This window comes from Plecotus auritus (genome assembly GCF_963455305.1).
Source record: "Plecotus auritus genome assembly, chromosome: 2".
NCBI lineage: Eukaryota > Metazoa > Chordata > Mammalia > Chiroptera > Vespertilionidae > Plecotus > Plecotus auritus.
This window is the reverse complement of record NC_137771.1, coordinates 16595962-16619513: the sequence shown is the minus strand read 5'-3', so window position 1 is coordinate 16619513 and position 23552 is coordinate 16595962. Positions and strand designations below refer to the sequence as shown.

General features: G+C 55.1%; 1 protein-coding gene across 4 annotated transcripts; it reads left to right on the top strand.

Annotated features, from left to right (window-relative positions):
- Positions 1–23253, top strand: UBXN11 (UBX domain protein 11). Of its 4 annotated transcripts, none has more exons than XR_013959857.1 (15): positions 1–62; positions 3882–3984; positions 4896–4924; positions 5757–5855; positions 7102–7202; positions 7687–7741; positions 8195–8271; positions 10578–10701; positions 19031–19245; positions 19459–19536; positions 20532–20649; positions 20772–20875; positions 22596–22669; positions 22797–22882; positions 22970–23163. XR_013959857.1 is itself a non-coding variant. In XM_080654603.1 (15 exons), the coding sequence occupies exons 2-15, from the start codon at positions 3914–3916 to the stop codon at positions 23142–23144; spliced, it is 1461 nt and encodes a 486-aa protein (XP_080510729.1). In that variant the 5' UTR covers positions 1–62; positions 3882–3913; the 3' UTR covers positions 23145–23253. The 4 variants fall into 4 exon arrangements, 3 of the variants coding, with proteins under 3 accessions (XP_080510729.1, XP_080510731.1, XP_080510730.1); XM_080654603.1 differs by having other exon boundaries at positions 22742–22882; positions 22970–23253; XM_080654605.1 differs by lacking the exon at positions 22970–23163 and having other exon boundaries at positions 22797–22961.
- Positions 23254–23552: the final 299 nt, after the last annotated feature.

The following is a 23552-nucleotide window of genomic DNA, read 5'->3' as shown; positions in this document are numbered from 1 at the left end:
GCCTGGGAAACCGCGTGACAACAAGATGGCGGTGCCGCGGGACGGCTCCTTGGCCCTGCCTGGTGAGTCCCGACCAGGGTCGTTTTGCCCGCGGAGTACTCCACGCATTCTGGGGCCTCGCCCCAAGAGTACCGAGGGCCCAGAGATCCCAGCAGGCCGGCTCCCTCAGCAGGCCCCCCGCGTCCTGGGTTCGGATTCGGGTCCCACCTACCATGGCCACGCGTGGAGGAGGCGACGTGGCTCCCAGGGCGGGGTTAGGTGATGAAATTGGTCTCTCCGAGAGCACTATAAAAAATGGAAACCCAAATGTCCATCAGTGAATGAATGAATGAACAAATGTGGTATGTCCCTATGGTGGAATATTATTTGGGGATCTAGGGAGTGCTGGCGTGCAGCTTGCCTGGCGGGCAGGCACTGGGAGCACCCGGGGGAGCCAACAAACAGGTCGAGTAGTGATGAAAGATGTCAGTCAAGCACAGTCTTGACTTGGGCCCCAAGCAGGGGTTCTCAAACTCCGGCCCGCGGGCCACATGAGGCCTGCCAAGGACATTTATCCGGCCCGCCGGGTGCCGCTGCCTGTCCTGCTTAGCAGCCAACTCGACCCGGGCCAGCAGTGCGCATAGGAATTTGTTCATAGTTTTTTTCTTTTAAACTATAGTCTGGCCCTCCAATGGTCTGAGGGGCAGTGAACTGGCCCCCTGTTTAAAAAGTTTGAGGACCCTAGAGGCATAGGACACAGCTTTTCCCTCAAAGCCCAAGCCTTAAGGGGGAAACAGTGCAACCTTTAGGCGTCCCAGGCCTGACGGGGAAGTCCCCAAGTGACATGGCTCTATCCTGAGGGACCCCAGGTCTGAGGGAATAGGAGACACAGCCCCGCGGTCAGGAGTGCCCAGACTGATGGGAAGATATAGTCGTTGCTCTCGGGGGTCTCCTATAATCCTGGGAAAATTTATCTGGAGACATTGTTGGATTGGCCTGGAGTGAGAGCGGAAAAAGGGAAGTCAATTGTGGGCCGTTGTGACAGCCCCAAAGAAGGACAGTGAAAGCCGCACTAGAATGGCCAACAGTGGGCATAGGAAGGAGGAGTTATGTGTGAGAAACACTGGAGTTTTACCTGCAGGATTTGGTACCCGATAGGATGGGATTAAGAGAGAAGGAAGGAGAGAAAAATGTTGTGGTTGGATGATGAGGTCCCATTAAGAAGGGGAAATATGTTGGGTTTGGTTTGGGGACCAGGTCCCCCCCCCCTTTTTTTTAATATATTTTTATTGATTTCAGAGAGGAAGGCAGAGGGAAAGAGAGATAGAGACATCAGTGATGAGAGAGAGTCATTGATCAGCTGCCTCCTGCATGCCCCACACGGGATTGAGCCCAAAACCCGGGCATATGTTCATAGGTGAATGATCCCTTAACCGGAATCGAACCCGGGACCCTTCAGTCCACAGGCTGATGCTCTATCCACAGAGCCACACCGGCGCGGGCCCCCCTTTTTTTTCTATGATTGCTTTATTGAGATATAATTCACCCCTTTAAAATGTAAATTTCAATAGTTTTTAGTATATTCGTAGGGTTGTGCAACCATCACCCCAATGAATTTTAGAACTTTTCATCAGCCAAAAAGGACACTCTGTACCCTTTAGCAGTTACCTCCCATTTACTCCACAGCAGCCCCCAGCCCAAGGCCACCACTAATCTACTTGGTCGCTATATGAAATGCACATTTTGGACATCTCATATAAATGGAACCATAAAAATATGTAGTATTTTGTGATTGACTTCTTCCCCTCAGCATAATGTTTTAAAGGTCCATTCACTTTGTAGCATGTATTTCATTCCTTTTTTTTAAAAAAAATTGATTTCAGAGAGGAAGGCAGAGGGAGAGAGAGATAGAAACATCAACGATGAGAGAGAATCATTGATTGGCTGCCTCCTTCACGCCCCACACTGGAGATGGAGCCCGCAACCTGGGCATGTGTTCATAGGTGAATGTTCAACCACTGAGCCATGCCGGCCGGGCCTCATTCCTTTTTTTAAATTGTCAAATAATATTCCATTATAAAGTTATACCACATTTGTCTATTCATTCATTGATTGATGTGTATTTGGGTTTCCACTTTTTAGCTGCTCTAAATAATGCTGCTATGAACATGTATACAAGTTTTTGTGTGGACCTAAGCTTTCATTTCTCTTGGGTATATGCCTAAGAGTGGAATTGCTAGGCCATGTGCAGGGGTCCTCAAACTACGGCCCGCGGGCCACATGCAGCCCGCCGAGGACATTTATCTGGCCTGCCGTGTGCCGCTGCCTGTTAGCAGCCGACTCGTCCCGGGCCCGCAGTGCACATAGGAATTTGTTCATAGTTTTTTTTTTAACTATAGTCCGGCCCTCCAACAGTCTGAGGGACAGTGAACTGGCCCCCTGTTTAAAAAGTTTGAGGACCCCTGCCATAAGGTGTGTTTAATCTTTTAAAGAAATGTATACTGTTTTCCACAGCAGCTGCACCATTTTACAGCCCAAATAATTTACAATCCAATTTCCCTACATCCTCAACAAGACTTAATTTCTGTCTTATTTTATTTTACTTTTTCCTACACCATTTATTGCCTTTATGCCCTCTTCCACCTCCACCCACTCCAATTTCTGTCTTTTTGACTAGTTTCTTTTGAGGGGGTCATGGTGATGAGAATTTGGAGAAGGAAGGGATAATCAGGTCTGGTGGCAGATTATGCAGGCCTGTTTTAGGGACTAAAAGGCACAGTGCATAGGGCTCATTAGAATAATGAAAATGCTCTAAAATGGATTGTGATGAAAACTCTGTGATATGTACGTTATTTTTGAATCCCATGGGTAACCCTCCCTGATACTATTCCCATCCCCACTTTATACCAAAGGAACCAGGTGGGGGTTACACTGGTGAATGACAGAACCTGTCTAGAGCCTGGATTCTTTTTTTTAAAATTAAAAAAAAATTTATTGATTGATTTTCGACAGGGGGAGGGAGAGACACACACAAACACATTGATTTGTGTCCCACTTATGTATGCATTCATTGGTTGCTTCTTGTATGTGCCCTGACTGGAGATCGAACTTGCAACCTTGGTGCATCGGGATGACACTAACCAACTGAGCTACCTGGCCAGGGCCAGCAGCCTGGCTTCTTGACCTCCCTGCCATGTGGACTGTGTCTTGGTTGAATCCTGCCCTTGGGTTGCCCCTCTCTGGCTCTGAGATGTTGGGGTAGTACCTGGGCTCTGGTGGGAGGGGAGGGGACACCGAAACTTTGTGTTGACCAGCTCCTTGATGGATGGACAAAAGCCCCAGGCGTCTTGGGTAGTCTCATGACTGGACTCTAAATTTGGGCAAGTCCCAGGCTTCTGGCACATTTCTGCAGCCTACTCCGTCCCCAATGCCTGTTCCCAGGACAGAGGCCTCTGGGTTCCAAGCAGAGAGCGGGATATCCGGAGGAGCAGGTGGATATTAATCACAGGGATCCTGAGGCCCAGCTGCCTCCAGAATCCTCAGCAGGAGCAGTGGGAAGAAGTGAGCTGATACTCCCTGGATAGCGTTCCTTTTGGGGAACGTAACCAAGGAAGAGAAAGTTTCAGGCCACTTCCTGGTCCTGAGGGAGTGACTCCAAGGGCTGACTTCTTTTTTTTTCCCCTTTGTTAATCCTCACATAAGGATATTTTCTCCTTTGCTTTTTTAGAGAGTGGAAGGGAGGGAAGGAGGGAGAGAAAGAGAGAAACATAGATATAAGAGAGACACATCAACTGGTTGCTTCCCGACCTGGGCCGGGGGCTCGAACCTACAACCCAGGCATGTGCCCTTGACTGGGAATAGAACCCTTGACCCTTCGGTCTGACTTCTTTCTTTCTACGCAGGGAGTTCCTGACAACTAAAATCTAGAAGAACTATGAGCTCACCTTTGTCCTCCCTTGGCAAGACCCGGAAAGTGCCCCTGCTGTCGGAGACTGTGAATTCAGGGTAGGAGGCCGGCCGCCGGGTCCTTTGTGTCCATGCCCCCGCTTCTTCCTTGCTCCTCCCAAGGACAAGAAGAATGACCCCTAGTGTCTTGGGGAGAGCAATGAGGATTCACGTAGCTTTCCCTGACCACCTTATCCTTCTCTAGCTTCTGAGAGGCTCTCCGTTGTCAAGCACACACTGGGTTGTGCCCTCTAGTAAGGTTTGGGCTCCATGCGAGTAGCTTAGCATCCGTCTACTTATTCATTCGCGTTAATTGTGCAAACACTTGTGGTGTACCTGTCCTGGGCCCTGCCATGTGCTGGGCTCTCAGTAAAGGGAATTATTTACATTTGTCTAGCCTTTTCATCTTTCCGGAGAGGAAGGGAGACGGGGAGAGAGACAGAAACATCAATGATGAGAGAGAATCATTGATTGGCTGCCTCCTGCCTACCCCCTACTGGGGATAGCTCTCATAACCTAGGTATGTGCCCTGACCAGGAATCCGTCCTGGTTCATAGGTCAGTGATCAGCCACTGGCCGAACCAAATAATTTTTTTTAAACTTTGTTGCTCTTATGAACATCACTTGGATCATTCGTAGACCAAGGGGATCCAGAGAGGTTGAGTGACAGGCCTGGGGTCCCACACCATTTCAAAGCAGGGCTGGGCTGGGCTCCTTGACTGTGTCTTCCACCCAAGACTCTGCCCTCCAGCTCTTCCCTGTCCTCCACTGGGAGGAGGTGGAGCCCCTGAAGCCTGCTCGTCCCAGTGCCAGGATGGGATTGGGGGGTGGATGTCCTCAGCAGGCAGAGGCCCACCCTCCATCTCCTTCGTGCTTGGCTGGGGGCTTGGTGCCCAGGGCCTCTCCCCTGATGACATTCTAGGGGGTCCTAACGTGTCTGTCTTCCTTCTCCTTCCTGCCCGGATTCCCAGGAGGCGAGGGATAAAACTCTACGGAAACGGTAAGTGAGGGCTCTGCCCTTGTGTCTTCCTCACCTCCCATCTGCCACATCTCCTTGTGGTTGGGCAGATGGAGAGAAAGCACAGTGAAGACTTCTGTCAGCCAGAGCAGCTGGCCCAGCCTCAGTTTTACCTGCAGCTCCCACCCCTCCTGAGGACAGGGCTTCCTCTTGGCAGCTCTCCATAGGAGGCCCCACACCCCTAGCAGAGATGTCATCCCTAACATTTGAACCCCTCCACCCACCTTGGGGTTGACTGGTGAGTGGTGAGAACCCAGAGGGGGACAAACCCCAGCCCTCCTCCCCCAAATAGCCTCCTCCAGCCCATAACACCCGTTTCTCCCAGAACCCCTGTCCTCACATCACTACTCTGACTCCTGCAGGCTTAGATCTTTGCATCTCAACCCCACTCTTGCCCCCACCGAGGTCCCCCAGGATCCAGGCTGGGAGAACTCTAAGAAGAGGCCTGTTCTCGTTGGATTTGTGCTCGCCAACATCCCATTTTCTATCCTCGTTTGTTTGGGCCCGTGGTCGGCAAACTGTGGCTCGCAAGCCACATGCGGCTCTTTGGCCCCTTGAGTGTGGCTCTTCCACAAAATACCACGGCCTGGGCGAGTCTATTTTGAAGAAGTGGCATTAGAAGAAGTTTAAGTTTAAAAAATTTGGCTCTCAAAAGAAATTTCAATCGTTGTACTGTTGATATTTGGCTCTGTTGACTAATGAGTTTGCCGACCACTGGTTTGGGGGAACAGAATACAGGCTGCTGCATCTTGGCCAGGGCCCCAGCTTGCTCTGGGCCTTAGCCCTAGCAGTGACCTGGGCTCTGTGTCTGCAGAAGATGCAGTGAACGTGCTGAATGATGGACAAGGCTCAGAGGAAAACTTCTCCATCCCTTCCTGCTATGGTGGCATAGGAGCTCCTGTGGGCAGGCAAGGTGAGAGCAGAGGTCCAAAGGGGTCTGGGTTCCCAGCAGCAGGAGAGGGCCCCAGAGGAGAGAGGCCCAGAGGGGCATGCACCTACTCCCCCTCCTGCTGGGTCTGGGACAGCTGTTCCCATTTCTGGCTGACCATGGCCATGGGCCTGCCCCCACCCCCCACCCCCAGACCCATCCAGGGCCGGGTTTGGCATAAAGCTAATTGGGCCCCACTCTTAGCTCAGGAGGTGTGGCCACGCCCCAGGCCAGGCTGTGGCTAGTGCCTCTGGAGTGAACCTGGCTGGAGTCATCAAGTGTAATGTCATAGTGCCCAGGATCCAGGGTCAGAGGAGTGAGGGTGAAGCTCTGCCTTCAGCTATCTGCTTCCCGCTTTGCAGGGCTCTGGGCAAGGCCCAAAGTCCCCTAGGTAGCCCTCCTCGCCTGGCCCACACCACCCCAGAGGGCTTGGTGACACTGCGATCATGTAGGTGCCTAGAGGGGGACGGGGCTCATCAGGGAAACTTTCCAGAGGAGGTAAGATTGATCAGGCCTGGCAAAGGGGAGACCTGCAGACAGGAGGAGCTGGGTGGAGCGCTGGGCAGGGGCAGGGTCGGAGCTGGGATGCAGTTAGAATTCTCCACTAGCTGTGTATCTCAGATAAGCTACTTCCTTCTCTGCATCTCCATCCCCTCTTCTGTGACCTGGGCCTGGGGACACCCAGGTCAGCATGTTGAGGTGAGGATTCGCTGAGGGGATCCTCCACCCAACACCCAGCCACTTAAATGGTAGGGAGGGGAGTTGAGATGGAAGAGGAGGCAGAAAGAGCCTGGCCCCACAGCCACTCAGTCACAAAGCCAGTGTCCGCCCCACGCGGGACACTCAGTAGTGATCACAGCGAGCAGCTCCTCCACTTAAAGGGCCGGTCACTGCTCTCCGTTTCCTTCTCACCAGTGTCTGTGCCCTCAGGGCTCACCTCTCTGCACAGAACAGTCCACATGGTTTGCTGTTCCCTCCTCAGAGCACCCGCTCGTACCATTGGACAATTTACTGAATCTCTCTGTGCCTCAGTTTCCTCAAGCAGCACTTCCTCAGAGGCATGTTGTAAGGATTGCACGAGTTGACATGAAAGTGTTTAGAGTGGCCCCTCTTATCTAGGCGACAGCTATTACTATTATTTCCCTCCTGGGGATCCCTCTCCCCCTCCCAGGACCCCCATACCTCAGCCTCAGCTCTAGCCATGGGCTCTAGGACTCTGTCTGGTTGGCAGCCGCTGCGTCCCACAACGGGGAGCTGCTGACCACCATGGCAAGGAAGGTGCAGGATCTGGAGGAGCAGGTGAAGGCCCAGGCTGACCAGATGCTGTCCAAGGTGGGACCCCAGTGGGGACACGGCCAGGGTCCAGTCTGAAGGGGGGGGGGTCCAGGCTGGTATGACCAGTGAGGCTACTACTGCAGTAGGCCAGGGTGGGTGGGTTCTAGAACTATCTCCACACTGAACTGCCCAGTCGAGGGCCAGGTGTGGCCTGAGACTGATGGGTCCCTGTGACCTGAGTAGAGAGGCTAGGGGTGTTCGCCACAGCTGGGCGAGGCCCGTAGACCTCAGAGTTCTGGGGCACTCAGGGGACCTCCACACCTTCCCCTACCTCAGTGGCACCTCAAGGGTCATCTGAGGTGCAGGAGCAGTGGTTATGCCAAAGGGGGGCAGGGGCTTTAAGCTCCCTAGTGCCCCACAGAGGCACAAATTCCAGATCTTCCCTCTGGAAGGGGCTCCCTTGGGCTCTTGGAACCACCAGGCCTGCCTGCCCCCCGCCCCCGCCCCCTCCCCCTCCCGGCTCCCCGTCTTATTGCTGCAGGATGAGAAAATACAGGCCCTTGAGGAGTTGGTGGCGATCCTCCAGGAGCAGAAGGGTAAGAGGCTCTCTCAGTGGCTGCTGGGCCCTCCCGTGGTACCTCGCCTGGGCTGATGGCCCCTGGGCACCAGGGCTCCAAGGCCTCCGGTGCTGGGGTCTGGACAGCTGAGCCCAGAGGGGCAGTGACACTTTTGGGATGGTGCCCTCCAACGTGGGACTGAGTCCCCTGAGGGCAGGCGCAGCCTCAGGAGCCTCGCTTCAGGAGGGTGGCGACCTCCTCAGGGTCAGGAGGGTGGCGACCTCCTCAGGGTCAGGAGGGTGGCGACCTCCTCAGGGTCAGGAGGGCTTCCCTTGTCAGGGTCAGGGAGAGGGGCTCGAGGCCATTCTCAGGGGATCCCTGGAGTTCTCAAGGGGCAGCTTCTTCAGATGGCCCTCAGGGCAGAGCTCTGGTCCAGGCAGCCTGGCAGCCTCCATGCTGGGGCAGCGGAACCCCTCCCCATCTCTCCTGAAGGCAAGATGTCCCTGCAGCGGCAGGAGGAGCTGGAGATGCTGTGCGAGCAGCTGCGGCGGCAGGTCGGGGAGATGGAGGTGAGAGGCAGTGGCCAGGGCGGTCTGCCCCTCAGGAACGGGGTCAGAGCCCACCTCTCTGGCCCCCTTGCCACACCCCGCACCGGGCCCTGCTCTGGTGTCCCTCCGCAGGACTAGCCTGGAGCTGACAGAGCCAGAAAGGTGTCCAGGGTGGGGCACACTCCTTCCGGCCTGGGCTTCCGCTTCAGTTTCACCTTGAACCACACTCCCCTCCAGCCACGGGCCCTGCCTCTGGTTGTTTGACTACACTGAGCAATTTCTCACCTCAGGACCTTGGCCCATGCTGATCCCTCTGCCTGCAATATTTCCCCCACCTTCCCCTAGCGAGGTTCCACTCATCCTCAGTCTAAATCAAGGCGGGGCCCTCCCCAGGAGCCCCTCTCCGGTTGAGCAGGGCAGGCTCTGTGTCCCATGCTTCCTCATCTCTCTCCTCCCTCCCCCAGGGGACCTTGAGCTCCACGGGGGAGGAACCTCCACCCTCCTGTTCGTTGCTGTCCGCCCAGGACCTAGCATGATACCTGGCCATATGTGTTTACTGAATTGAACGTGGCATCTCATTCAGCCTGTGTCACTTTCCCTGCCCCCATTCATACAGCAAGGCTCACACAGGAGGGACCCACATTTCAGGGAGGGTCCTGGGGGCATGCTTTGTCAGTGCCTGCCACTCTCTTGCTGGCCCCACCAGAAGCTCTTCCTGGGGTCCAACCTCTCCCTCTCCATGTAGGGTTGGCTTCCAAAGCCCCAACCTAATTTAAGGCCACAGCAGCGAACCCACAAAGCCGGGCCGCCTCTGAGCACCCTTCCCCCGGGCCTGCTCATACCTGGCTGTGGGGCTCCCCCAGGCCTGCTCATACCTAGCTGTGGGGCTCCCCCGGGCCTGCCCATGCCTGGCTGTGGGGCTCCTCTGAGCAGCTGCCACAGGGCAGAGGGTATCGCAGCCCCTCTGGTCATATCATTCACGCATTTATTGCTTCATTAATTTAACGAACTCATACAAAGTATCTCCTATTTCCCAGCCACTGGGAGGTAGATGTGGTCCCGCCCCCATGAGGCTGAAAGTCTGGAAGAGACATAAGCAAGTACACGGAAAGATACACAAGTGCACAGATGTGATGACACTTTTCAGTGGGTAACACAATAGAGATTTGGTCCACCCTGCGGGTGACATTGGGCAAGAGATCTAGAGGTTGTGAGGGGACATCAGGGAAAGAGAATCCAGGCTGAAGAGATGAGCAGCTCCACCTCCCACCGTAGAAACTTGGCTTATGGTGGGTGGTTGTGGGAGCAAGAGGGAGAGCCAGCCGAGGCTGTGGGGACCACATGGCAGGGGGCTCACCCACAGAGGGGTTGGATTCTGTTCCGCAGGAATGGGGAAGCACAGGAAGGTTTCAGTTAGAGGAGAGGGTGGGGGAAGGGGCAGGTAGAAGCTCAGCCTGAATTGTCCGGAGGGAGCTGATGGAGGCTCGAACGAGGGTGGCAGCAGAGACCAGTGGAGTGGACAGATGTGAGCTGCCCGGGAGGTGGAGCCCACAGGGGCGGCAGGGAGAGGCGCTGTCATGGATGAGGCCTAGGTGGAGGGGTGCTGTTGGCTGAATGCGTAAGACCTGGAGGGGAAGAGGTTTGGGAGGTGGGGGCAGGGGGTGGTGAGCGTGTGGGTCAAGTTCATCTTGAGATGCCTGTTAGACATCTCAGTGGGGACGGTTGGCAACGTGGCACCGAAAAGGAACCGCCTGTGTCACAAGAGATGAAGACAGAAGTGCCCACGGGGCTTGGCGCCGGGCGGGCTGTTGGAGGCTGTACCTGAGCAATGGGCTGAGGAGAGGGAGATGAGGAACTAGAAACAGGAAGTGTAGACAATTCACAAGTTTTCCTGTGGCAGAGTTGTGAGAGCCAGCCCTAGGGAGGCTGTATGTGGGTGGCTACATCCTCCCGGTCCTGCAGAGCAGGTGTCCCTGCCCCTCCTCCCACTCAGGCCAGGTCCGCCTGGCTCCCACCGCCCCATGGCTGCCCTCGGAGTTCTTGTGCCAGGCACTGTGCGGGGTACTTGATAGGGATTATCTTGCCGAGTCCTCCTCACAAGCTCATTGGGCAGGTGCTGTCATCTCCGCTGTGTAAGGAGGAGCCCGAGGCCCTAGGGAGTGAAATGGCTTCCCAAGTTGACAGCCACAAAGTTGCCAAGACCCCGAGCCCACCCCCTCTGCCTGGCCAGCTCTGGAGCTGAGGCCTGAGGCTGGGGACTGGGCCGAGGCCGCCTCTTTCCTGGAGAGGGACTGAGCTGACAGTGCCCCCGGCATCTCCCCCTCCAGCGGTTCCTCGGTGACTATGGTCTGCTGTGGGTGGGCGAGCCCAGGGACCACAAGGACTCGGAGGACATGACAAACTCAGAGGATGACAAGGACTGGATGATAGCCAAGAAGTTCTGGAAGCCAGGTAGAGTAGGGGGTTCACCCCAACCCCCCCTGCAAAGGGAATTCTCCAACAGCTTCCTTTTGGCCAGAAGCATCCAGAGGCCATCTCATTCCTGCCCCTGCCTCCACGCACAGGTGCCCTGAGACACCCCACACCTTGCCGCTGACCCCGGACAGGCGGGAAAGGCCTCGGCCTCTATCACTGACCCTAACCTGCAGCCACATTCTTCCTCTGGTCTCCCCTCAGACTCTGCTTGTGCATCTTTCAAAGACCCAGAGACAGAAGATGTAATAACACCTCATTTTTCTCAGGCATCATAGTTTACAAAATGTCATCCATCCAAAAGTTGTTGCTTTTAAAAGCCATCTCTCTGCTTTGGACGCTGGCCCTCAATTCCAGGCTCAGCCCCCGCTTTGGGCTCCCTTTCCAGGTTCATTTATAGCCAGACCATTGGAATCTACCTGCTTCCATGGGACTCACCACTTTTTTATTTTTATTTATTTATTTTTTTTAAAAAATATATTTTACTGATTTTTTACAGAGAGGAAGGGCGAGGGATAGTTAGAAACATCGATGAGAGAGAAACATCGATCAGCTGCCTCCTGCACACCCCCTACTGGGGATGTGCCCGCAACCAAGGTACATGCCCTTGACCGGAATCGAACCTGGGACCCTTCAGTCTGCAGGCCGACGCTCTATCCACTGAACCACACCGGTTAGGGCCACATTTTTATTTTTTAAATGGATTTGAGAGAGAAAGGGAGAGAGAGAAACATTGATTTGTTGTTTCACTTATTTATGCATTCATTGCTTAATTCTTGGTGTATTGGGATGACACTAACCAAATGAGCTACCTGGCCAGGAAACCACTTTTTATTAGAAAAATATTTTTTTGATATATATATACACCAGTATATATTTAAATTTTAGAGAAGAAGGGAGAGGGATAGAGAGATAGAAACATCTATGAGAAACGTCGATCAGCTGCCTCCTGCTGGGGTTGAGTCGGCAACCTGGGCATGTGCCCTGACTGGGAATTGAACCGGTGACCTCATGGTTCATGGTTGATGCTCAACTACTGAATCACACTGGCCAGGGCGCCACTTTTTATTTTTAATTCGATTGCTAATATCTAGAGGGATTTGGGATCGTAGAACCAACTGGCCATTTCTGAAAGCCAGGTCTATTCTCTTCAAAGAATGGAAGGTTGTTGCCTTCCATGAACACCATGTTTTTCATTGATAGCAGCTTTTGCTCCTGGGATTCCCCTCCTGGCTTCTCTCCATCCTCCCCTCCACTGCCTTGTCCCCAGATGCCAGCCTGCTCCTCCCCCAAGGGCCCCTCGATCCACAAGGCTGGCCTCTTGCCGGCCCTGATGCCCTGGTTCCCCCTCCGTAGGTTGGACACCATGTCCTATAGGCCTGGGCAGCTGGCCAGTGAATGGTGAGCCAGGGCATCTGTCCTGGGGCTCATTCGAGTGTTCTAGAGCCTGGACTCTTGCCTTAGGGAAGAGGGCCCAGCAGGGGGAAGCCTTGGGAGAGCTTGGCCTGGGGCTGGATGATTCACCCTCCCCACCAGTGCTTGAGCCTCAAATGGATGCTTGCCGGTGCTTCAGGTATTGGTGCTTCAGGGTATTCGGAGACATGAAAGGGACAGTCCTGCTTTGGTCACAACAGGTATTGAGCCTCAGGGCTGAGAGCTCCAGTGAACTCTGACCTCACTATCCTCTTCCCTGACCCCCTCTGAGCTCCTCACCACCCCTTCCCTGACCCCCTCTGAGCTCCTCACCACCCCTTCCCTGACCCCCTCTGAGCTCCTCACCACCCCTTCCCCGACCCCCTCTGAGCTCCTCACCACCCCTTCCCTGACCCCCTCTGAGCTCCTCACCACCCCTTCCCTGACCCCCTCTGAGCTCCTCACTACCCCTTTCCTGTCCCCCTCTGAGCTCCTCACCACCCCTTCCCTGACCCCCTCTGAGCTCCTCACCACCCCTTTCCTGTCCCCCTCTGAGCTCCTCACCACCCCTTCCCTGTCCCCCTCTGAGCTCCTCACCACCCCTTTCCTGTCCCCCTCTGAGCTCCTCACCACCCCTTCCCTGACCCCCTCTGAGCTCCTCACCACCCCTTCCCTGACCCCCTCTGAGCTCACTATCCTCTTCCCTGACCCCCTCTGAGCTCCTCACCACCCCTTTCCTGTCCCCCTCTGAGCTCCTCACCACCCCTTCCCTGACCCCCTCTGAGCTCCTCACCCCCCTTTCCCCGACCCCCTCTGAGCTCCTCACCACCCCTTCCCTGACCCCCTCTGAGCTCCTCACCACCCCTTTCCCGACCCCCTCTGAGCTCCTCACCACCCCTTTCCTGACCCCCTCTGAGCTCCTCACCACCCCTTCCCTGACCCCCTCTGAGCTCCTCACCACCCCTTCCCCGACCCCCTCTGAGCTCCTCACCACCCCTTTCCTGACCCCCTCTGAGCTCCTCACCACCCCTTTCCCGACCCCCTCTGAGCTCCTCACCACCCCTTTCCTGACCCCCTCTGAGCTCCTCACCACCCCTTCCCCGACCCCCTCTGAGCTCCTCACCACCCCTTTCCTGACCCCCTCTGAGCTCCTCACCCCCCTTTCCCCGACCCCCTCTGAGCTCCTCACCACCCCTTCCCTGACCCCCTCTGAGCTCACTATCCTCTTCCCTGACCCCCTCTGAGCTCCTCACCACCCCTTTCCTGTCCCCCTCTGAGCTCCTCACCACCCCTTCCCTGACCCCCTCTGAGCTCCTCACCCCCCTTTCCCCGACCCCCTCTGAGCTCTTCACCACCCCTTTCCTGACCCCCTCTGAGCTCCTCACCACCCCTTTCCTGACCCCCCTCTGAGCTCCTCACCCCCCTTTCCCCGACCCCCTCTGAGCTCTTCACCACCCCTTTCCTGACCCCCTCTGAGCTCCTCACCACCCCTTTCCTGACCCCCCTCTGAGCTCCTCACCACCCCTTCCCCGACCCCCTCTGAGCTCCTCACCACCCCTTTCCTGACCCCCTCTGAGCTCCTCACCACTCCTTCCCTGACCCCCTCTGAGCTCCTCACCACCCCTTCCCCGACCCCCTCTGAGCTCCTCACCACCCCTTCCCGGACCCCCTCTGATCAGTGCCCCCACCCTTACCCCCCACTGAGCTCCTCATCCCCCCCTCCCCCCGCCATCCAGTCATGCCCTCCTACATCTCCCCCTCCCCCTGCCAGCCACCACCTCTCCCTACCACCCTTTCTCCCAAACCCCAGCCTCTTTATGTGGGAACCTCCCTCCCCTGCTCAGGCAGCCACAGACTCCATGGGCTGCAGCAGCGTGGCTTGTCCTTGGGCTGCCTTTGAGCCCCTGGAAATGGCCTTACCTAGACCCCAGGCAGCTACACTCCTCCCCACCCTCACTTCCCCTTCAGGCCAGTGCTGTGTCCCTTGAAGTGCCTTGTCCCCTTTCCTCCCCTCTGAGGCTCAGCTTAAACAAATGCCCACGGAGTGCCCGCTCTGTGCCAGGCACTGTGCCGCCTGCAGCGGCCCCCGGGTGCGTGGGAAGGGGCTGTGCATTCGCGTCCTCATCTGTAGAATGACTCTCATCTAGGCCACCGAGAGCATCAATGCCGTAGTGCATGCGGAGTGTTCTTCGGGCTGACACTTGGTAGATGAACAATGACCATAAGCCAGTTGTTGCTTAGCTTTGCGATGCCCCGGAGTGCTCAGCACAGTGCTTTGCCCATGGGCCTGGCATGTGCACATGCATGTGATTGGTGCATGGTACCCAGGGGCCCAGGCCCGGATGATCAGAGCACGTTGGGAGAAGCTGACGGCGATGCTCAGCAGCAGGGGCCAGAGATTTGGGGGTGGCCCTGGCACAGTAGTGAATGTGGGTAAAGTCCCCAGAGCAGGGCATGACTTGCAGGTTTGTGGAAATAGTGGGTCCATTTCCTGTTCAACAGTCTGAGGTGGAGATGGGACATGTTGGGCACTACTTTGTCTTTCATGGCAGCAGATGGTCCTCCCAGCGAAGGTGCGAAGAACCAGCTCAGTGCAGGCCCACCACTCACCTGCTGATAGCGACAGGGTCTGGCCCTCCTCTGGGCTCTCTAGCCCCGACAATGGCACTTACCAATGCCATTGTCACTGATTGGCGCCCTGTCTCCTTCACTCAAGTATGGACCCAAGGAGGGCAGGACTCTGGGTATGGGCATAGCCATGGTTCTCTGGGCCTAACATGTTCTCTGAGCTGCTTCCTGAGCAGCCTCTCTTGGCCAGGCCCAGGGCTGGGTGCTCTGGCCTGGGTTCAAGAAGTGTTTGGGCCCTGGCCGGTGTGGCTCAATTGGTTGGAGCGTCCTGCACACCAAAAGGTCACGGGTTCGAGTCCTGGTCAGGGCACATATCCTGGTTGCAGGTTTGAGCCCCTGTCAGGGCACCTGCTTAGAGGCAACTGATTGATGTTTCACTCTCACATTAGTGTTTCCTTCTCTTCCTCTCTCTCTCAAATCAGTAAAAACATGTCTTTGGGTGAAGATTAAAAAAAAAAAAAAAAAAGAAGTGTTTGGTGTGGTTGGAAAGTCAAACAAATTACAACAGCCTATCACACCTGTGACAAGGGACAGGGAGTGGCTCAGGGGCTGCAGGAACCCCAGAGGAACCAGGGCCCAGCCTCAGGGGAAGGGGCTTCCGGCAAGGCTTCTCAGAGTGGGTGGTGAAAGAGCACCCTGAGCCCAGCAGTGAGCAAGAGGATGGGGGCTAGTGACACAACAGCACCTGCCAGCACTTCCTCAAACAAGCCTGTGCAGTGGGCCTGTTACTGTCCTTATTTTATAGAAGAGGAAACTGAGGCCCAGAGAAGTTGGCCCCCTTGCCCAGGGCCACACAGCTTGGAAGCAGTAGCCCTGGCACTGTGGCTCCAGAGCATGAAGCGAGACCATATTGAGAGGAGTCTGGGGAGCCCAGGCTCTGAAGGTCCCCAGAGTTGGGCCAAGGAGTTTGGACTTGCTCTCCATGCCTACCTACTACCCTTTTTTCTTAAAAATATATTTTATTGATTTTTTACAGAGAGGGAGAGAGAGTTAGAAACATCGATGAGAGAGAAACATCAATCAGCTGCCTCCTGCACACCCCCTACTGGGGATGTGCCCGCAACCAAGGTACATGCCCTTGACCGGAATCGAACCTGGGACCTTTCAGTCCACAGGCCGACGCTCTATCCACTGAACCAAACCGGTTAGGGCTACCTACTACCCTTTTTAATAAAACCATGGGCCCTCAAAGTTGAATGAGGCCTCAGAGATGATCTTGCTGCACCTCTCCTTGGAAAGGGACCCCAGTGAGCAGTGTCCGAAGAACCAACACTGAGAGGCAGCGTGTGGTCACTGAGAACAAAGGCTTAGAGTCACCCGATCCTGCAAGCTGCATGGCCCTGGGCACGGTGCCTTACGAGGCCCAGCTTCCTCATCGGCAGGACGGGAGTGGCACACCTGCCTCTGGTGCTTGATGTGAAGTAAACACTGAGTCATTATTATCTCGGTAGACAGTTGGATTTTGTGGGTAGGATGACAAGATTCCTATTATCTGCCCATTCCTTGCAGAGGAAAGCTACAGCTCAGAGAGGAAATGCCTCACTTGACTTCTAACCCGCCTTATCCCTGGTCACCTGGCTGCACTGGGTCAGGCTTCTGCCTGCTTGTGTTGGTTATGACGGGCTCTTCCTCTCAGCCCTGCTTTGCCCAAAGCTGCGGTTCCTTCTCAGGGACTCCGTGCCTCCCCTGTGCAGTGCTTCACCCAGTACCTGCCCTGCCCACCCTGCTTTCACTTCTTCACTCACCAGCCACGGGCTGAGACCTGTTGGGCTGATTTTCTCAGCAAACTTTTTTCCCCTCTCATTTTTTAAAAAAAATACATTTTATTGATTTTTTTTTTTTACAGAGAGGAAGGGAGAGGGATAGAGAGTTAGAAACATGAGAGAGAAACATCGATCAGCTGCCTCCTGCACTTCCCCCACTAGGGATATGCCTGCAACCAAGGTACATGCCCTTGACCGGAATCGAACCTGGGACCCTTCAGTCTGCAGGCGGATGCTCTATCCACTGAGCCAAACCGGTTAGGGCATCATTATTTTTTTATAAATGTTTTTATTGATTTCAGAGAGAGGGAGAGGGAGAGAGGGATAGAAACATTAATTCTAGAGAGAATCATTGACCGGCTGCCTCCTGCACACGCCCTACTGGGGATCCAGCCCCAAACCTGGGCATGTGCCCTGTCTAGGAATCCAACCATAACCTCCTGGCTCATGGGTCGATGCTCAACCACTAAGCCACATCGGCGGGACTCCCTCTCGTATCTTCTTGGCATCCTCCCCTGGGCTTCTGCCTGCCTCTTCCCCTGGCAAACACCCCATGTCCTGTCAGCTCCCAGAAAAAGCCCTCTGGTCCCAGGAGGCAGCTGGACTATCAGGCAGCAGATCTGATGGTCTTCCTGGCCCTGCTCGGCGGGGTCTGCTTGGGCCAAGTCGGCTTGGCCTCACCTTTCTAGGCCTCGCTTTCCGCACCTGTAAGAATATAGGGATCAGGGCAGACGTTGAAGCTGAGCTTTTCTGTTGTTATTTTTAGGTTTACCAATGTGTTCTGAAAGTAGGAAAACAGCGTCCTGACATGGTTCTGACTCATACCAGGGATGCTGTGCTCTGTGAATTTATCTTGGGAGTCTCAGGGACGCCAGGATGAGCCGGGGCAGTGCAGCCCCTGTAACAGTAGGGAAGGGAAGGAGAGGGAGGGGAAGGACAGCAGGAGCCTACTGTTTCAGCAGCACAAAGGCAACAGGAAATGGCCACCCACATTTGTACTTCCCCTGGTGTAGCCACTGTACTACTGTGGGGAAAGGAATTAGGTCTCCAGAGCCCTGACCCACATCCTGTGGCAGGGTGGCTGTCCTGGTGAAAAACAGCTTCCAAGAAGGCCCAACCGTCACCGTTTGGTGAGGATTACAGCTAGCAGATGACTTACTGGGGAACCAGGTCCTTTCAAGGACTGAAAACAGGCCCCTGCCTTCTGCCCTTTCTGCTCCTGCATCTGTCACGGGTGTCCCACCACCCCTTCTGCACCCCCTGCAGCTTAGGCACAGCTGTATATGCAACAGTTTTTCAGAATAGGAGGCTAGAGCTTCTGTCAGCGTCTCAGAGGGTCTGTGACCCAGAAATAGTTGCACAACCCAAGATCTGCCCCACATCTGTTCTGCCCAGCAGCTGTTCGGACATCTTCCTTAGTAGCCATCTGTCCTTACGGTAACCTCTTTCTCCTGATAGTGCAGGTGGGCGGAAGAAACAGACTCTAGAGCAGCCGTGGGCAAGCTACGGCCCGCGGGCCAGATCCGGCTGTTCTATCCGGTTCTCTTGCTCTCCCCTCCGCTCCTTTACTTTGAATTTATATTAGTTCACACAAACACTCCATCCATGCTTTTGTTCCGGCCCTCCGGTCCAGTTTAAGAACCCATTGTGGCCCTCGAGTCAAAAAGTTTGCCCACCCCTACCTAGAGTCAGCCCCTCCTCTAACTTGCCTGGGGGCCTGGGGCAAGTCATTTTTTATCTCTGTGGGCCTGTTTCCTCATGTGTAAAGTGGAGATAAATAACCCCTGCCTCATAGCCTCTGGGTTGGCCTGAGGTCCATTTTTTACAAGGCAGAGTTGGTAACAATAGCTAACTTGGACAGAGTGCTTGTTCCCAGCTAGCCCTTACATGGTCATCTTCTTGGAATCCAGCTGCTAACCCAGCACCTGACACAGACAGATCAGATCCTGCTCTTGCCTCTTACTCTGTGCATCCCTAAGCATGCCATTAATCTTCTCTAACCCTCAGTTTCTTCATCTGAAAAATGGACTGATTATAGCCCTATAGCACAGGGTTGGAGGAAGAGAGAATGGGATAATGGATATTAAACCCCTAGCACAAAGTATGCATTCAATAGCCCAGCCGACGTGGCTCAGTGGTTGAGCGTCCACCTATGAACCAGGTCACGGTTCGATTCCTGGTCAGGGCACATGCCCAGGTTGCAGGCTTAATCCCCAGTGTAGAGTGTGTAGGAGGCAGCCAATCAATGATTCTCTCTCATCATTGATGTTTCTATCTCTCTCTCCCGCTCCCTTCCTCTCTAAAATCAATAATAATAAAAAGTATGTGTTCAATAGAAGATAGCTATTATTATCTAGTGTTAGCTGTCCTTCCTCCTCCCCAGGTGGTCACTTAAGGAGATGCTAAAGCCACTGCTCATTATGGGAGAGGGCATGGAAGCCAGGGCTGCTAGGGCCCATGGCAGCCAAGAAGAGAGGCTCATGGGTGTCTATCCTCTCTACCAGCGGATTCATTGGTGCCCCCTGAAGTGGACTTTGACAGGCTGCTGGCCAGCCTGAAGGATCTCAGTGAGCTGGTGGTGGATAGTGACACCCAGGTGACGCCAATGCCCGGTGGAGCACAGCTCCATGATCTTGAGCCCATCCCACTGAAGCTGTACCGGAATGGCATGATCATATTTGATGGGCCCTTCCGATCATTCCATGATCCCTCCACACAGGTAAGAGTTGGGGGAAGGGAAGACAGCCTCTGGTGCTCCCCACTCTGTTCATCATTAGTTGGAGATGGTGGGGCCCAGTTTACCCCCTATGGGCACTCAGTCCTATGCAAAACTTGCAGAGCTCCCATCCCACCTCTGCTAAGTCCTGGGCCAGAGAATGATCCACTGGGTAAGCCTGAGGCCCAGTCCTTACCTTTCCTCTCCCCCCTATAGAGCTGCCTCCGAGACATATTGGACGGCTTCTTCCCTGCAGAGCTCCAGCGCCTGTACCCTGATGGGGTCCCCTTTAAGGTGATGAGCTGCTCCTCAAACAAGTCAGCTACTCCCTAAGTGGGGATGTTGGAGGTGGTGGGGATAAACAGTTTCCTCAGGCATCACCCAGTCTGAGGTTTGAAGCAGATGCCCCACTTCAGGGGACCCGATCTGAGGAACTTCAGGAAGGTGAGCCTGAAGCCGGACTGGGAAGGGAGTGGGGAGGCTGCCATGGCCACAGTTGACATATCAGCAGCCAAGACAGCCTGTAGCTGAGCAGCAGGCAGCGCTCCCCTGCTGGCACTCTGAAGGCACAGCCCTCAACCACTGCCCCTCCTCCAGCATTTGGGACAACTTGACTGCTTGGAGTCCCTGAGGAGTCTGTGCAAAAGTAGCTGGGCTCCCCCTAGAGGCTTCGGGAGCCATCTGATTGGGGTGGAAGGTAGTGCCACTGTGGGGGGAGGGGCAGGGCAGAGGAATATATTGGGGCTAAAGCACATGAGATGAAGCTGGTCCCTGCTGGTGTGTAAGATGAAGAGCGCTGTGATGGGAGCACATGAGGCAACGTCCCAGAGGGTGGTGTGTTAGTTGCACAATGAGAGCATGTGAGGGAGTGTGTATCACCATGGCTGGGAAAATAGTGGGAGTCATGATTGGGGGACCATGTCAAGACAGGGGCTCAGGAGGTGTGCCTTCATGGGGACAAGCGAGGTGATATGTGCAATGATGGGGTCTGCACTGCAAACTATAGGCAGCAAGGGTTTTGCCCTCTCCTAACACCCTCATCCCGCCCCTCTCTGCAGGCTCCCAAAAGGGGCTTTCTGAGGAGGATATCAGGACTGTGGTTCCAGTGAGGGCTTGTAGGAAGGGCCCATGTATGCAATAGCATGAACTACAACTCTCTTACTCTGTCCCAGGGGTTGCATCAGACTCTCCCTTGGGCCTATTCCTAGGGCCTGGGCAAGCAGGGGTAGGGGTGGAGCCAGCACTGAAGATCTGGTCCTGCCGCCGCTATCTCCCTTCCTTCTTGTCAGGTGAGTGACCTGCGCAATCAGGTTTACCCAGAGGATGGGCTGGACCCATTCCCAGGTGAGGGCCGAGTGACAGGCATGCAGAGGATTCGAAAGCCCCCACTCATGATAGAGCACCCAGGTGAGGTTGGCACTGAGGCTGAGCCAGGTGGCAGGGGTGCTGTACAGGACAAGGTTCAGGTGGCCTCCTCCATCATCACTCAGTCCCTCCCTGTTACAAGGCTCCCACTGCCCTCCCCACAGGTTCCAGGATGACCCCTGAGAAGTTTCTGAACAGGCTCCCCAAATTTGTGATCCGCCAAGGCGAGGTGATTGACATCCGGGGCCCCATCCGGGATGCCCTGCAGGTGAGGCCAACCCTAGCTCCCCCAGTCTCTCTCTCCCTTTTTAAAGGCAAGATTTCCTTATTTATTTATTTATTTATTTTTAATTGATTTTAGAGAGAGGGAGAGAAACATCGATCAATTGCCTTCAGCATGCGCCCCATCTGAGCCACACCGGCCAGGGCACCTCCCCCAGTCTTCTTGGGGGCTTTACCATCAACCCTGGCCCAGCCTACCACAGCAGTGTTTTGTGTGGAGGCCCAGACTTGGGGGTCCCTGAGGAGGGTCTAGATCAGTGGTTCTCAACCTTTCTAATGCTGCGACCCTTTAATACAGTTCCTCATGTTGTGGTGACCCCCAACCATAAAATTATTTTCGTTGCTACTTCATAACTGTAATTTTGCTACTGTTATGAATCGTAATGTAAATATCTGTGTTTTCCGATGGTCTTAGGCGACCCTGCTAGCGGTTCTCAACCTGTGGGTCGCGAGAACCGCTGCTGTAGAGCCTAAGACCATCGGAAAACACAGATATTTACATTACGATTCATAACAGTAGCAAAATTACAGTTATGAAGTAGCAACGAAAATAATTTTATGGTTGGGGGTCACCACATGAGGAACTGTATTAAAGGGTCGCAGCGTTAGAAAGGTTGAGAACCACTGCTCTAGATGGAGAGGTGGGTATCTCAGATCTGTCCCACTGTCTTCTAGAAACGAGTTGGTGAGGGCTCAGGACTGGGACTGAGAGAGCAGCTGGGTTGGCAAGGGTGTGGCTGTAAGAGGGGGAAAAGTCAGAATATGGGCCAGAGGTGGGCCCAAGGCCTAGGCCACCCCCTCAAGTTCCAGCCCAAAATAGCCAGTTCAGTTCTGGAGAGCCCTTCTGGGCCCTCACACTACTCATCTTCCTCCTTACTCCCCAGCCTGCTCCTCCTCTTATGCCTCCACCTGTGACAGGTAGCAAACCTGTTTCCCAGGACTCTCTACCCCGTTTGCTTCACATTGCCAAGTCCTAGCTGATCTGTTGGTCCCCAGAATTTCTCCTGGGTCCATCCTTCTCTCCATTCCCACGACCCACCATCCTAGTCTAGGCTCCAGAATGTCTCTCCCCCTCAACTGCAGTGGTCTAACCTCCCACGTCCACTCCTGACCTGCCATCCTCCCCTAACCTTTTAAAAATGTAAACTGGATCTTGGCTTTTTATTGAACCCTCTGGTGGTTCTTGGCTAAGTCCTGTCTTTTTACTCTCCCCCCCTCCCCACTCCTAACCTTTTCTTTCTTCCAGTCCAACCTGATTCCCAGCTTCCGTCCCACAAACTGACACGTCCCCAAAGTATCATCTCCTCTCAGAAGTCTTCCCTGACCTGGGACCTTCCCATGCTGCCTGGAGAACCCTTGGCCCCATTCCATCTCGTAGGACTCCTCTTCCTCCAGTCATTTCCCTAGGGAAATCTTCCCTGACCCACACTGGCCTCAGCATCCAGCCTGGTCATCATGAGTGGGGTTCTGTCCCCCCTACTAGACTTAGGGACCTCAAGTCTTCTTGGGGGGAATGATGGGGCAGTGTCCCAAAGCTTCCGTTCCATTGCCTCTGCTTGCACTCTCCTTCACACAGAACACCCCACCTCTCCCTTAGGCTCACTGATTTAATAAATTCCCCGTCATGAACAAGTCCCCTCTAAGGGTGGGGGTGGGGTGTGACTGGCAGGATTCAGGGCTCTGTCCATTCCACCGATGCCTTCCAGAACTGTTGCCCATGGCCTCTTCCGGTCCAGGAGATCATGGTGGAGACGCCTGCCTTGGCTGCTGAGCGTGAGAGGTGAGGGCAGAGTGGAGAGGTGAGAACCTGGGGGTTGGGCTGTGGGGGCACTGAAGGCCTCTGGGCCCGCAGGAGCCAAGAGTCTCCTGAGTCGCCTGTGCCCCCGCTCTCGATGCTGCGCATCAAGTCTGAGAACGGCGAGCAGGCCTTTCTGCTAATGATGTGGCCTGAGGACACTGTCGGTGATGTGAGAGCCCTGCTAGCGCAGGCCAGGTGGGTGCAGGGCCAGAACGGCGGATGCAGTGGGTCTCTGGTCCCAGGTCCCAGGACCTGACCTGATCTATTCTGCCCGGTCCCCAGGGGCATGGACCCAAACGCCTTCGAGATCTTCAGTGCGTTCCCGCCCAAAGTCTACCGCGAGGATGAACTCACGCTGCAGGCCGCTGGACTGGTGCCCAATGCAGCTCTGCTACTGCGGGCGAGCCGGGCCCTGCCGCCCGCCACTGGACCCCAACCACGCTCCCAACCCAAATAAAGCGCCCGCCCCCAACACCAGCTGCTTGCTGAGGCTCCTCTGTGGGGCAGCCCCGCTGGGCGCCAGGGAAGGCTGGGGCTCAGCTGGGCCGGGGAGGGGCGGCGCCGACCTGCCCTCTCAGTAACTTGAGCCCCAGCTGGCAGGCCTGACTGCTGGGTCTTTGTCCTCTAGGTTCCTCTTTCTCCACAGAAGGGTTAAGCGGATGGATCCGGCGAAGGGAAGGTGGGCCCCAGCACAGGCTCAGCTGGGGCAGCCAGCAGATCCCTGTACACAGATATGCACAGAACCACAAGCAGGTGGGGACACTTCAACACTGCACAAAGGCACAGCCCCCAAACTGGCAGAACTACAGCTGTGTACCCATTCCCATGACACACCCACACTAAGCCAACCTGCTGGAACACAGGC

Excerpts from the sequence above, each read along its gene's own strand:
- UBXN11 (XM_080654603.1), top strand. The coding sequence starts at position 3,914 with ATGAGCTCACCTTTGTCCTCCCTTGGCAAGACCCGGAAAGTGCCCCTG. Across the intron at positions 19,246-19,458 it reads TCCATGATCCCTCCACACAG|AGCTGCCTCCGAGACATATT; the intron begins GTAAGAGTTGGG and ends TCCCCCCTATAG. Across the intron at positions 20,876-22,595 it reads CCATCCGGGATGCCCTGCAG|AACTGTTGCCCATGGCCTCT; the intron begins GTGAGGCCAACC and ends GATGCCTTCCAG.